This window comes from Carassius gibelio, chromosome A18 (genome assembly GCF_023724105.1).
Source record: "Carassius gibelio isolate Cgi1373 ecotype wild population from Czech Republic chromosome A18, carGib1.2-hapl.c, whole genome shotgun sequence".
NCBI classification, from domain to species: domain Eukaryota; kingdom Metazoa; phylum Chordata; class Actinopteri; order Cypriniformes; family Cyprinidae; genus Carassius; species Carassius gibelio.
In genome coordinates, this window is record NC_068388.1 from 8640633 (window position 1) to 8656980 (window position 16348).

The 16348-nt window shown below is 38.6% G+C and overlaps 1 protein-coding gene across 1 annotated transcript in view; it reads right to left on the reverse strand.

Annotated features, from left to right (window-relative positions):
• zfpm1 (zinc finger protein, FOG family member 1) overlaps positions 1–16348 on the reverse strand; it is a 71223-nt gene that overhangs the window by 25238 nt on the left and 29637 nt on the right. The window contains exons 2-3 of the mRNA XM_052531407.1: positions 9332–9475; positions 5837–5959 (exon numbers count right to left, since the gene is read on the reverse strand). Coding sequence (XP_052387367.1) covers positions 5837–5959; positions 9332–9475 — 267 coding nt within the window. The remainder of the gene's footprint in view (positions 1–5836; positions 5960–9331; positions 9476–16348) is intronic.

Here is a 16348-nt window from a genome sequence, read left to right on the forward strand (position 1 = left end):
TCGTAGTGCAGCACGACCACAGCCAGATCTCAGGAAGAAATAATGAAAGATTGCAGAAGAAGGCAAGATAATCAACTGAAAACCATTTGACTTCACAGGCTGTCATTCTGATATATCGGTGCTGCCAAAACATTCTCGCCGACACAGGAATTAAGAAAAAAACATTTTGGAAAAAAAAACACGTTTGGTAGTCTGGCAAAATACCAGGTGCAGTTATATAGTCTAATGGCACTTCATGTAGATCTCTGAAAATATCATGCTCCGTTTTACCATGAACCTGTTACAGCATTAAACTTTCCGCAGTTCTCTCTCTAAATATATTTTTCTAAACAACCAAAAAAAAAAAGCTTCTACAGCATGTAGAAGATCACAGTCAGACACAATTACAGATCTGGGTATATCTGATATCACAATCTAACTTTATGATTATGCATTTGAGTCTTTTGTATGGTTAGTATTTATTTTATGCTGTTATGTGTAACCCAAATCAGCTTAACCAAACTAACCACATAATTGATGAGACTGACAGCATGTCAAGATTATTTGCATGTTTAGGCCGAGTTGAATTAACTGAACAGATACAAATACAGTGGTATCAGGCTTCCACTAAATTATGCCCCGAAAGACATACAATAAATTATGAGAAAAAAAAGGAACTAAAAGAAATTCAGCTTTGTTCAGCAGGATATAGATCATCAAAGGTCTAGCAGAGCATCAGTGCCACCGATGCCCTTCCATTGAGAGTGACAGCAGATCAAAATAAACTTGTGAATTCATCTTTTGAATTAACTTTGAAATGCAGAGCACAATTGCATATTACGTCCATACACTCTGGTGCTCTGATCTAAGCTTCCTCATTCAGCAGCAAAACAATGGGTACAGGGATGAGACTGAATGACTCGCCCGTGAATTCCACTCCTGCAGTAGACACGTCTGATAAAACCCCAGACTGCAGGCGCTTTTGTCTCCCTGAGAACAATATAAATATGTTTAACTAAGGACTATCACTTGCTACTCTGTTTAATATCAAAATTTAACTCCGTGATATCCAGGTTTTTATGTTCATTCTATTTAAAGCTGAGGTTTGTTTTTTTTTTAAGTGAAAAGTGTAACCAGTGTGTCACTTCAAAACACTGATACTCTTGTTAGTTTAAGGGTGCTTTCACACTTGGTCTGAACCAGAGTTCGACTGCTCACCCCTCCCTCTTCCCCCACTGCACTATATCTATATTATATTATTTTGGTCCGAATCGCAGTTCATTTGTTTCATCAAGCCAGCAGCTTTTTACCCCATTGCTTAGTAACAGCAGCACAGGAGAAGTAAGCAAATGCATACATTGCTCTCTGCACTTTTATATATTTACATTTTTGAACAGTTCAATTTGTTTACAAGGCTTCGGTACATTACGGAACATACGTCTGTCTTACGAAAGTTCCGCAGCTGCTCTAAAGAATGCTGAAGGCTAACAGAAATTAGATATATAGCTCTCTGTTTGCAGCGCGTCTGTCACGCTAGTCAAGAAAGTGAGTGAAACACGCATTTTTATCAAATAATACGTCTTTAATAATGGTTCACTTCCGCGATTTGTATGTGTGTACGGTGTGTTCACATCAGCAGCGAACTGTGCCAGATTTCACATGAACCGTACCCCAGACCCCCTTTTTAAGTGGACTTGGGTACGGTTCGTAGGTGTGCACCCGAGTTCGGAAGACAGCGTTCACATCATCCAAACGAACCAAACTCTTACGTCAAATCGAACCCGGGTGTGCACCAAAAAAAAAGCACCCTGAGAATCACAAACAGCTTGACACACCAACACTGCCTTGGGATGGGGCTCTTGTCCAACCAATGAAAGTAAGGAAGAGTGTCGGGAAACCTGTTTAATAACAATCACTATTTTGCTATTTTTCTGCAAGAATTTAAAAACACACTTCATCTTGCATACAATATTTACAAAAAATACAAAGAAAAAACTCAAATGCTAAGATAAGAAAAATCCAAGTTTGACATCTGAAATCTATTTAGACAACTTCACTAAAAACATATATTAATGAAACATTAGTAATACAATAATAATCTTAATAAATAAAAAAAAATATATACATTTAGTTAAATAAAAATATCTAATGTAAAATATATATAATAATAAAATATGAAATATAATAATATATTTATATTATATTATACATTTTTATTTATTTATTTAAATATTTGCAGCAACATAGGTGTATGTATTTGCAGGAACATTTCATGACATTGGACTGACATCCACAAATGCATTTCTTTTTAAATTTAGTTCCCCTCTCTCCCTCTCTGAGCTTTGCTGATATGTTTATAATTTTCCAGTGCTCAGGACTCTTCAAGAGGTGTATGCAGATTTTCTTACTCCTCTGCTGACGCTGTAAAACCCGGCCAACACCTCCGCACCTATCAGCGCCCCTGCAGCCCTCTCATCAATGCCAGTTCCAGCACCCGCAAATAATTTATCAGCATTTAAATGCCAATGATAATATGCACACGCAGCTCCCTCCGATCCCTTATAATTAAATATGATAAAATCCCACCACGCCGGGTAAATAACAATAATCATTATTATCATTGCCATTATAATGCTTTATTGGAGTAATTTGAATAACTTATGTGGATAAGGAAGGCTTGTGGGGAGGAAATGCTGGGCAAGCAGGAACATAATATTCAGAGCTAGTTTAGTCAAGGTCTAATTCCATCCTGTTAAACTGTAAAAGAGAAAGCGAGATGGAGAGAGAGAGAGAGAAAGAAAGGGGGAGAAGGAGGAAGGAAAAATGAGCAACGGTCCGCCAGCTAGAAGGGATTACTGTGACGGCCATTTGCATATCAAGAATTTTAAGCAGAGAGGAAAATATCAAACCCTCCAGCCAGCAAGGTCATTTTGAAGATAATTTTTTTTCTTCATAATTTATTTTGCATATCATGCAGCAGGACACGTTATAGATTAAAAAGCTGCTTTGCCGTATCAACCCATTCCTGACACTTCTGCCTCGCCACTGCCTATCAATTCATTCAACAGAACCCCACCCTGAAAAATATTTGATAAAGATACAGAAGCAATTAATAAATAACAAGCTTGAGTTTTCCAGGGTTGTTACGTATGGATGCTTTAAAGAAAGGATAGACGCCTGTGCACATTAAATTGCGTAAGTTGTCGAATTGTAATATGCACTATTCTTTGATAATATGGTGAATTAAAAAACAACAACATTCAATTTAAAAAATAATAATACCTATATTTTTATTTACTCTTTGAAATGGTTGAATAATTCACTAAAAGACTCCAACTCATTTAAAATTCTGTTCTTTTTTACACAGAATTCAAACTAAGTTGTACCCCAGCATACTGGCAATTCTTAAATATGTGCATTTTATAGCTTCAAAACTGATAAGGCACATATAAATAAGCATACTTGTTTATTTATGGCCTACGTTCTATCTCTTTATCTATGTGTTTGTGCATGCGTATACAATAAAGCTTTATATAAACTGATAAGAACGACACTGGATGAGAACCTTCCAGCTGAGAACTTTAAGGAAACATAAGGCCAAGATACGAAAGGTTAAACAGAAATAGGAAAACGTTCCAAGAGATATATTCAGTACAGAATGACAAAATCACTGCATAAAGACAGCAAAATATGCAGAAATTACGGGTAGTTTCGCTACCGCAACACCTTCATATAAGGCTGTGCAAAAAGTCGAATGCGATTTTCATGCACATCTCATCAGTAAAGCCACTCTTGTGATTAGAAGTATATCTCCAGCATGTGCGTTTGGATCTGTGTTGCCAGGTTTTCACAACAAATCCTGCCCAGTTGCTTCTCAAAACTAGTCCAAAACTAGCTCAATCGGGCTTCCAGGAGGTTCCCTGATAAAAATTGCTTCCCGGGGTTAAAATATAAATTTTTTGGAAGGGTTGCCTTGGTAAAATTCGTATTTTAGGGGCTAAATATCACATTATTTGTATTGGGGTCGCTTTGACCCGAGGACATGAAAAACAACCAAAGACTTGGCAACACTGGTTGGCATTTACTACACCGAGCCGTAATTCACTGACAATCTAGACAAAATCGATGTTAAAATCGCAGGCGATTCTTTGTCGATTTTGAAAGCGATTTTGTGTTAGTTGTCGGTAGACTACGGCTCCGTGTAGTAACTGCCGCTCCACCTGAACCATTGTTGCCAAGTCTGCGATTGTTTGCGGGTCGAAGCGACCCCAATACCAATAACGTGACATTTAGCCCCTAAAATGCGAATTTTACCAAGGCAACCCTTCTAAAAAATGTATATTTTAACCCCGGGGAAGTAATTTTTATCGTGGAACCTCCTGGAAATGCGATTGAGCTAGTTTTGGACTAGTTTTAAGAAGCAACTGGCAGGATTTATTAAGAAAACCTGGCAACCCTGATCTGAACGCACGTGCTGGAAATATACTTCTATTTACAGGAGCATCTTTACTGATGAGATGCGCATGAAAATCGCATTCGATTTTTTGCACAGCTCTACCTTCATACTAAAGAAAGAGGTAAAACAGGATGTGACATCATCAGACAAGGCCCGGTCCTCTCTGAATGAAGTCAATCTGGTCGTTAAAACCAGAACTCCGCTGATTACAGTAAAAAATGAGAGGAATGCAAACAGCTCCAGATGAAATGGTTTTTGTTCAGTTCTACGAGGATAATAGAAAAAATAAAAAGGTGACATATACAAAACGAGTGCAAGAATTAACACACTGTGACCCAAAACAACAAGAAACAAGGAAGAAGTGCATGTGTGCATTGGTCAGGGGGTGTAAGTGGTGATGGAGAGACCAGTGGTGGGATGTGGGGCAGTGTGGGGGGATTCAGGCTGGTCAAAGTTTCCCTTTTGCCAATCGTGCTCGTGATAAAAGCAGTGCCTGCTCCAGTACTGATAGAAAGCATATCTCTCTCCTGCTCCCCCCTCTTTCTTTCTTTCACTCTCTCTCATTTTCTCTCTCCCCTTCTTCCTCATTCTCCTGGCAGTTAGTTTACAAGGAGGGGGGCCTATCGCGCTCACATCGCCAGTGCTGTCATCAAGCGGCAACCGCACAGCAATTAATATCACTCCAATTACTGTTAAAAGGACAGGCTGGAACAGGGCGATAATAAACACATCCTTCACGTGAAAAATTAAAACACACACATAAACACACACACATATTTAGACGATTTCTACATATTCGAGATAAAGAAACGGCCTTGCATATTGAATCATGTCATACTTTACTAGATCCCCACTATCGCTATAAGCTGTACCGCTCAGCCGCATGGTCCTGAGAGAAAAAGATGGAGAAAAATGATAGAAAAAGCTGCTTTACGTTATCCAGGCTGATATTAAAGATTTGAGTGCAGCAAAGTCTCAAAGTTCTAAGTATGTCTCAGATTTTATACAACCGGTTTGAGGGAAAGAGTACAACACACAAAATAACCTAGAGGTTGATGCATACTTATTATCATATGTTTGCAATTTAAGGTCTTTGACAGGGTGATTGGCATCGAGGAACATCTATGAACACTGTTGCGAAGAATGAGGCCCACTAAGGTACTTAACCTGTGCTGAAAACATGAAAACAAGTCTCTGGTGTCTGCAGAATGTGTTTGTGAAGTTTCAGCGAAAAATACTCCACAGATCATTTATTATATCATTTTGACAATGCCTATTTTGAGTCGAATTGCAGAAAAACACAGTTTTTCGGGCCTTTGTCTTTAAATGCAAATAAGCTGACAGTATGAGTTCGGCTGGCCCTTTCTGATGTAAACACTCCAGGGAAAGATAGAGACTGACCTGGGCCGTTCCACTGGGGTTCCCCTTCACCATCTGCCCCTTCCTCCTCCTCATCTTCTGATGGTCCTTTCTCATCTTCCCCACCCTCACCCGGCACCGAAATGGACTCGTGCGTTCTTGGTTCTGTGGAAAGCCGATGAAAATAATACATCAAAAACAACACATATTTCTTAGTCGTCATGTTCTGAAATGTTTATGTATGTGCAATTCAATTCTGTGCTATGTTATCTGGAGAATTTGTTCTGATCGGACAGCCACAGCATTCTGCAGACAACTGCTTTTGTAAAAATAAAATATTTAGTTATTTGGTAAGTTGACATGAAATAAATGGAATAATGAATTAGTCATTATTGCAAATTAATCTACTTCAGAGTGATCAGATTTGTAATTTTCATTATTTTATTATATGCTATTATCATATAATACCACAACACCGTTCAAAAGCTTTTGTTAATGAAATCTCTTATTGCTGACGAAGGCTGAACTTATTTGATTGAAATAAAACAAATACAGTTAAACATAATTACAACTTAAAAAGAACTTCTTTCTATTTTAATATATATTTTTTTTCTGTAAAGAAGCCATTTGTTGCTCAAGAAACAGTTTGATAAAAAAAATAGTTTGATCAACGCATGCCTGCTGAATTTATTGGGATCATTTAAGTATTAATTTCTTCCAAAATTATGTCATATAATATCAAATAATATAATGATTTAAACATACATATTTTTTTATTTTATTTTTTTATTTCTAAAATTAACTTTAGCACATTTAGCACATTTAATAATTTTTGGCTCCTGAGTGTGATCTTTCATGTCTTATGTTGTACAGTTCTCTAAATACTGGTCTTGCTCTGATGATCAAAGGTGTATTCACCAATACACCCGAGTCCTTCTGATTTACCAAACGAGAATTGGAGCCAACTGCCAACAGACGGCCAGCGTATTCCTTTTATTAAGGCCAATCTTTTTCATCAGCGTAAAAGACAGTACAGATCCCCCACACACTGATGCCAGTGATTAGTTATTCTCTGTGATCAAGCGATCACCTTGCTGATAGCACTGTCTCTTTCGGTTGGTTGAGTGCCACTGTTGCATGTATACAAATAAACTGACATGACTTCTTGTCCTCTTCTCTCCCACTCTCCTCCATTCCTTCTCCCCTTCCCCATCTCTCTCCCCTTCACCCCACCTCGATTACAGCTCATCTATGGTGCACAAAGGGCATGTTTACCCTTGCATTCCCGGGGCGATAAACAGTGATAGCTGCCGATCAATACCAGCCATAAATGTCCGTCTGCGTGACGCAGGTCAGAGCTGCTGTTATTAATGCAACAGGTTGAAGATTAGATCTTCATCATCAAATAAATCACACATGCGCACGCCCTTCCCAAACCCGACAATTCCACCCAGGCCCGACCGCCATTCTCAGCCCGTCCCAGTCAATGCTGGCTTATGACGTGCCTCCCTCCCTGCCTAAGAAGCCCTATTATTTTCAGCTATAAATCACACTGAATGGCACATTGATTTTATCCTGCAGCGCTCAGCGTGGGGACAGGAGCTGGAGCCACAGTTATTGCATTTAATATTATCAATATAATCTCCCATATCATCTGAGCAGAGACGGCAGGTATCAGGAAAAGAGGGTGGGGTGGATGGGTGCTGCCACCATCCTGGCTCCTCGACAGTGTCTTTAGTCTACCAGCACATGCAAACACACACACACACACCACATCCCCAACCCAACAACCTCCGTTCATCTGATAACAGCGACTTCCTTTGTCACACCTGGAGGGCAAAGTCACACAACTTGCTCCATTCTTTCTGGCTGGCCTCGTTTTTTTTTATTCAATTTTCTGTAAGGTCTTTCTCCCAAAACAGATCATCGTGGTAGGGTCAAGTTCTGTTCTTGTATGTTACGAAGGGCTCAGCTGTATCATCTCTGAGTCCACCATGGCGTCCAAAGTGGGGGCTAGCTAAGATGTTTCCATCCAGTTAACTATTTCAGCCTCAGTAAAACCATAAGCCAGATCAGGCCCGCGATCAAACCTCCTCACTGGGTTTGAGATAACAAAGGTGTTCTGGAACATGAAGCCATCTTTACTTAAGGTTTATCAGCTCCTCTGCTGATATGGACGAGAAGGAGTTCATCAGATCTTTATTGGGAACGCTTCAGACTGACCCTTTCACGTGGAAACCAGCAACCGCTCTGCCATTAATGATTATTAAAAGGTGGTATTTTCGTTTATATTTATGTTATACAGGTGGTTATCGGCACTGTGTGTCCTGTGACTGGTTGAGTGTTTTTCTGAAGCAGTTATCAGTTGGTTATCGCCGGTCTCTTTCTCTCCCAGATGGTGGATAAGGGAGCTTGCCTTTATTAGCCACTGCTGGTCTGATAAAGACCTGGTATTGATCGCAGGTTGAAAGAGCAGGTTCGTCAAACACGGCTGATTTACAGAGGCTGATAATAGCAGCACCGGGCAACAGTGAAGCCCTGAGGGGTGGGGGCGAGAGATTGATAGAGAGGGGGGGGGAGCTAAAGAAACACATTAAAATAGACACACCGGAAAACAGGAGGATGACAAACAGGAACTCGAATGCGAATTTGCAAATACCACATACTCGTATGTCTAAATGCACACATGCGCACAAACAAAACAGAGCAATCTCTAGACTAGTCACGATTAGCACCTGACAGAATTCCCATGCGTTTATCAAAAGCAGCCAACGAACTGGCTCTTATCTCCTCAGTCCCCAGTTTCACAAGAATGGGAATTTTCCAGATTAAAAATAAAAAAAGAGGGAAAAACAGAAATCTTAACCAAACATGTGACTTAAATAGCTTATGTGACTTAAAACATAATAATATTACCTCATTACCAAATTTTTTTATGACTTTCAGAAACTAAACCAGGTATTAAAACAATTAAATTTTAAGTTATGATGGACTTTCTTATGATGCCTTATCCAGTGAGTGTTTCCTTTTCATCAACAGTTATTTCATAAAGGATTAGTAGATTAGAAGAATCTTCAGGCGGCTTTTACAAACAATGACAATTCATAGTGACCACATCAAGCTCCAAAAAAATGACTTAAAAATATATAGCTTAAAACTATAAAAACATTATAAAAACTTTTTGGAGCTTGATGTATAGAAAAAAGGAGCATAAAGATGCTTAAAAAATTTCCTTTTGTGTTCCAAAAAAAAAAACACTGCAAATAGGTTAAGAATAATATGATAGTGAGTACATTTTAATTGTATCTTTTAACCATCCCTTTAAGTCACATGACAAAACGAAGCCATTTTATGGAAGGCCAGACGTGAGCGAGGTGTGAATATGAGATGTGTAATACTGTTATCAGCAGACATCAGTGATAAAACTGTTTCTTCACAAAACAGTACAGGTTATGTCAGACCATCAACACACTGTTGGGAACATTTGGGCTTCCGATGCTTTTCATACAACAGCTGGTTTAGCATGCGCCACTTCACCTTCATTATAAAGTGGTGTAAATGAAGGTGGGCTTGAACCGTCACACTCTGCGGAGTCCTCCTGGTCTGAAGCTCCGCCCTCCTCTCCTGACATGCTTACATCATCAGATGGGTCCTCATCTCCGTTAAGATCCCCAATAGAGCCTGCAGAGAAAAACGGAGAGAAAGAGGTCATAAAAAAGTCGTCCGACATTAAAAGGACTTTTAAAAGATCCCATATCATGCCAAAGCCTCAAATGAGAGGCTGCAGATAATATTGAATATGCCCTGTTAATGTCTTACAGGAAGTAGGGGAGTTCTGTAAATAAAAAGTAATAAAGTACATGATTAAGATAGAAAATTCTGATTCATTTCAAACCTTCTTGCTACAACCCTTTAACAGCTTTAATTGGCTGGAAATCCCAGAGCTTCAGATCACAAGGAAGTAAATGAACATGGTGTATGTGTGTGTGTGTGTGTGTGTGTGTGTGTTGTATCACTGGACAGGATGATTAACTCATTTGTATAACTCAATACATTCCCAGTTGGCAGCAGTTGAACAAAACCTTACATTTTCCAACCATGATTAGAAAACCAACCGCTGGTATTTAAAAACACCTATTTAATAAGCTGATCTTAAAAAAAAAGGGGGGGGGGGGGGAAACCTTTACAGAATGTAAAGTGTAAAAGCTTGGTGATAAAACTACTTGCGTACATTTTTTTTTTTTTTTTACATAAAATCAATTTCAAATTATATTCTTTTAGAGAGAACAAGCTATACAATAAAAAGAGCTCTCTACGAATATTATAATGCAATACATAGACAGGGCTTTGCATGCTAATTCAACAATCGCCGGCCATATTGTTATTCCAATAAGGTTTAAGATGAGCAAAACTGTTGAGAAGAAGCACATAAATTCACCATAGCACATTCTCAGTGCTCTTAATTCAACCAGGACACCCACTATCTTACACATCTGCATCTAAAGCAAAATTACCAGGGGTTGGAAAATCGGATTTTACCACAGTTTTTGGTCAATTAATTTTCATTAAGTTGTGATCAGAGGATTGTGTGGAGCTAAACCTGTGACCGGAGGCGTATATATTTACACTTGCTAGAACAAAGAGGCCTATAATCTATACAAAGCACACAACAATACCCGTGAATAAAGAGCCTTGTAGAAAAAGGCAAAGGCAATTTTTCTAATTCTGTTAATTTCACTTCCAAAGCAATTAAAACGAGGCGGAGATAATGCTTAGAAACAATCGCTCCCTGACAAAGTGGTTCGGTCTTTGTAAATGAAACATCTTTAGGCTAATTTCGACTTCCACGCCTGCATGGTTCACTGTAATTTCAGATAAAATTAACACACTTAGATTTGGACCTCAGTAATAAAAGGCGTGAGAAAGAAAAGTAAGAAAAGATCGATCCCATACGCCATATTTTTAGAATGTAGTGCAGGCCTTGCTAGATCTAATTTTCTATATCTGTGGCGACATTTTCATACAATTAATTTTCCTTTAATCATAATCGTACAAAGGGGCCCCTCTGTTTAAAATTCCAATTACATTTCATGTTAAAATGTAAGTCTGAATTATGATTTTCTTTCCCATTACTGCTCTGGTTAAATGAATAAATCGCCGCATCACTGCTTTCTGACATCAAATGGCGCGGAAAAAGTTTCTGCTCACCCTCTTCATCTTAATAATATGCATCTTTCACAGAACTGAACACAGAAAAAGGATCGTTTACATTGGCAAAATGTCAGCAGACAACGTTATTTGCAAATAATTGAATAAAATAAAATTAAAATCAAAAGAGGCACTCAAGAACATTTAAAACCTGGAGTGCTTTTTGATATATACAGCAGGATAAATATCTGAGATTGCACTGAAGTATAATTTAAACCTGTAAAAATGATCATTAAACGTAATGATGTAAAATATAAATTATAAAATTGTTTAATAAATAAAAACGCTAACTTTTGGCTTTCTGTCCATATTTAATGGACTAAAACTTAAATTGTAAAAGCCCCCATTTCGTCTATTATGATGAACTGAAAGGAATACACTTCTGAGTTCTAACTGGCACTCGAACAGGCAGAACAAAGTGAGAAAGCTGATGAAGGCGGAGGAGATAGGGCTTTATTAAGTGAACCTGTCCACATCAAACCTGTGCGCTTAGCTGCAGTGATTAAACTAGGAGACACCACATCAAACCTGAGCCCTGATTAAACGAACAAACTTCCTCACCCTCACGTTAATCACCACATTACCAATCAGCCCAAACACAGCGGAAAAAAGAACACCACTTGTATAGGGAAATCAGGGACTTGTGAAGAAAGATACTTCTAGGAGAACTGGGAGCCTTTGGTGAGAGTCTGTGTGTGAGAGTGAATGTTCAGGACAGTATTGCGGTACCTGACTTAATTTCAAGCACAAGTGGCTACACACATTGATCAGAGCCAAGGGCATTAAAACACTCTTAGTTATATTCATTGGATCCAGGAGTTAGACCGGATAAATTGGATAAATCAAAAGGAGACTGATCTCATAAGTGAAACGGCTGATTAGAAGACCGATCAGTTTATATACAGACAGGCAAAAGGAGCCATTGATCTGCCAGCTGAAAATGTGCTGAAATGACTGATGAGCCAGTCGAGTGCTGAGACAGAGACCTGGCTGGATGGGACTCGTGTCACCAGCATCGCTGGAGCCGTAGATAAGCTGGGAGCCTCAGGGCTTGCGCAGCACTGGCAGGACCTCTGCGGACACGCTGACGTACCGGAGTGGACTTTCACTTGCTTTGCCAAGATTCGCGCCATCTGTTTCTGCCAACACAGCATGCGGTGTGAAATGCAATGAATAGCACTCCAGTGTTCTTTCAGTAAACTTCAGACACAAGAGCAGAAGTGTCTTGTCATCCCTGACAAGACACCATTTACAATTAGAGGCAGGTACTTAGACAACGGATTCAAGTGAGGCAGCGATGTAATATTATTAATGTTTGTACTAAATTAACAGATTCCACTGCGGAGTCTCTAGGCCCCACAGTATTAACTGTTACATTAACCAATTTTAGAGGAATATTTGTGCTTTTATACATGTTGCTGTGTTGTAATTTACGCATTCATACATTTACAATTGAAGGCTACAGAGAAAGCTTGCCAAAAAACTCTTTTTTTGGCAAAAAAAAATTTTTTGTACGTGGGTGGTATCTATTAATTATTAAAAAATGTCCAGTAGTGTGACATTCTATCTAAAATGATTGTAATCAGCATTTTGCTGAATTGTTATGCATGCAATTTTTACTAATCATACATGGAATATTTGTTGTCACAATGAAGGACAAATTGGACAATAAAAAAAAAGATAAAAGACAGACACAGTTCTTTTTCTTTGCAATCCAAAAAGGAGATGTTTGGATGAATGTTCATGCTGCTCTTATACATAGGATGAAAGTGGATAAGAGAATCTAAATGCCCTATCCTCTTTTTTTGTCTTTTTTTTTTTTTTTTGAGGCCGAGCATTAGTTTTATGTGAGAAAACAGGCTTATATTAAAGTCATACTCAAAATGTAATGGTCACTATTCACTTTTGAGAAGCTTGGATATTTTTCTGTAAACAACTTCCTTTACAATAAACGGATGAAAGTCAGACAGGTTTCGAAAGACATGAAGGCAAGTAAACAACATCTCTTAACAATTATAATTTTTTAATCTGAACTTTTAAAAAGAGAGAAGGAGGCTTGTCAATAAAACACAGTATATTTACACAATATCTTTTGTATTTGCCAAAGCATGAACATAAAAAGTAAGAACAAAGAAAAATAATTCATCAAAAACTCTTAAGACATAGCACGAACACTGAACAAATATAGTTATACTTGACGAGGCTCGTTACTAACGAAATAAAAAAGTAAACAGCGCAGGAAGATTCTGTTCTCATTTCCTTCAGTCAAATCACACGAATGAGTGATTATAATACTTATGATAATGACTGATTATTGTAAGGGGATAATGTGCGCTGGGCACGGGAGCACTTCAAACGGGCCTGACTGATCCTCGCCGTGGATTTGTCAGCAGGTTGTCAAACATCAAACAGCCATGGGCCCGGGACACTGCAAAGAGGCAGGTTTTAAAGACATCCCTCGATTTCCTTATCTTCTTCTCTCACTCGACGCTTCCTTCTCTGCTTTTTACATCCCTCCATCACGTTACCGTCTCTGCCTTTTCTCTGCCTCTCTCTCTCTCTCTCTCTCGCCTGTGCAAGCTCTTTCCTTTCCCCATTGCTCTCTCCTTTCTTTCACTCTTCATCTCTCTCTCTCTCTCTCTCTCTCTCTCTGTCTGACTAGGAGCGTCACTCTGTGTGGATAGCTGCGAGCCGTTCCCGGTTATCGCCTCCTGCAGACTCTACCGGTCTGATCTGTCTCCTCTTCATTAAGCAAATACGCCGACGTGGAAATGAAAACATAATAGCTATTTGATTTCCAGCAAGATATTTTGCATATTGGTTCAGAGCTGATAGTGGATTTTCATCAAGTCGTTTTTTTTTTTCTCTCCATGCTTTAAAAACTGAATTACTGAGCTGGGCGGCTTCGGCAGGATTTCTTTACATTGCTGGGAAGAGGGAAGGAGAAAAAAAAAAACTGAAACGGCAGCAGCAGTTCCCCAGGAAGACTACTTAAACGATTAAATATCCCCCATTCCCCTTTTTCTCTTTTTGATAACAGGGAGGGAAAATGTAAAGAATTCACAGTGCTTTAGGTTCAACTATACTAATCAGAGATAGAGGGGAGAAAATTAACTCCTTAATGAGCAGGAGCTGTCTGCCAGATAATGGTCAAGGAGAGGTGATAGGGCTGGAAACTGAAAGGGAGAGAAAGAATGGAGGAATAAAAACAGAGAGATGGATTCACCGAACAAGGGAGAAATCAGATTTTACCCCTCCTCTGGAAATTGTTCTTTGTGTCCACAGTGGGCAGGTGCGATTGTCGGCAACGATATCTCTAAGGTTACAAGCCAGTAGGGTCACCATAGAGATGAATGGTGCATCTGAGGGTATTTCTCATGCCTCTTTGAGAGAAAAACTACCACTGCAAGCACAGTTCAACAAACCTGCTCTCACCAATTTATCAGTCTTCCTGTAGAGGAAAAAAAGCCCAGCCAAAATACTACTGATATCTATTTTCACTTGTGCTTAATATACAATCTTAATATTTCTGTCATAACACATATAGAAACTTTATTTTCAGGAGAAAAAAAAATACGATTGTGGTTCCTCTCATTCAAAATTTCACATTCACATAGATGAAAGGAGTGTAAAGTCAATTTCCATGACTTTTTTGTTAATGAACGATTTAAACAAATCCTTTAATAAAGATTTTGCTCACAAAGAGGAATTTTCACCCAATTTTAGAACAGAGTATAAATCTATTCACTATAGAAAATAGCATGACTTCATATGATTGTATTAAATTTATATGGCCTGTTGGGTTTTCTTAAAGGGCTAGTTCACCCCCAAAAAATACACACCCACACATTACCCTCAAGTAATCCTAGGTGTATATGACCTTCTTCTTTCAGATGAATCCAGTAGGAGTTATATAAAAAATTGTCTTTGATCTTTCAAGCCGTTTAATGCCACTCAGCGGGCGTTACAGTGCATCAGTACAAAAGAAGTTAAATAAAAAGCACCCATCCATAAAAAAAGTGTGTCATACAGCCCGGGGGGTGAATAAAGTCCTTCCATAGCAAATCGATGCGTTTTTGAGAGAAAAATATCCATATTCAAACGTAATAGGCCTAATCACTTTAATGTGGCTTGTGCAAACAGATGTACATTGAAGCAGCTCCAGGTGGATGACGTATAAGGGTCAGTGTTGCGCTTTTTATTTAATTTCTTTTGGACTGATGCACTGCAACACCCGCCATTAAACAGCTTGAAAGAGCAAAGGCAATTTTTTATATGACCCCTACTGGATTCGTCTGATTGAAGAAAGCCATATATACCTAGGATGACTTAAGGGTGAGTAATTTATGGGCAAATTGTCATTTTTGGGTGAACTAACATTAACTATGTCAACCTGGTATGACAAAAAAGTTTTTGGTTTTATTTTTACTTTCATTCATATGCGGAAATATGGAATTGTGAATCATGAAAATCTGAAAAAAACCCTATTGTTTGCATGAAAACCAAAGATCAATTACCAAAATACCACTGAAAGTTCTGGGGTCAGCAAGACTTGATTTTTTTTTTTTTTTTTTTATTAACATTTTTTTTTCAGCAAGGATGCTTTAAATTGGTTAAAAAATATCTTACCAACCCCAAACTAGAAATATGACAAGAAACAACCACAACACTCCTTGAGGAATATACAGTAAGTGCCAATGGGTCACATCACATGTCCTGAAAGAGGTGAGAAGGCACATTTTTCCTATTTAGGGATGATGTTAAAGACCCAATGATGGACACTTCACCACACACACATTTTGCACCAAGCTACATCTATGCTTTACTCCTCCAACTTTCTTACCATCGCTAGAACAGTAGAAATAGACAAAACAGGACATACGTGCAAGTAAACAAACTCATATCTGAGCATGTGTGCCTGTGTTTGTTAGAGTATTTAGGAAAAAAAGTGTGTGTGAGCATTTATGTGAGAGAATGACTGAAAAGAAAAGCTAGAAGTGAATGAGAGAAACAGATGAGTGAAAGGAAAAGCATGTGATGCAGAGAAAACTTTTCTTCTGAAGGTCAGAATAGATGTTGAAAGTCTGGAAAAGAGTGTGTGTGCGCATTATGTGAAATGCCCATTGCTATGATTGAATGTGTGTGTGCCTTCTCAATAGCCTTGCAAGTTGTTCATGGGGAAAGACAGATACGGATGGATGAAATAAGTAGTTGATTCAGCTGCCCCTCCTCCCTCCGAATCTTGGATGGTGGGAAAGTTGAAATCTGCTGCTATTTTTTATCTTTTATCAGGCAGCTTATCTCCTGGCTCTTGTCTGCGTGCCTGGCTTCGATAGTCCAGGGTCT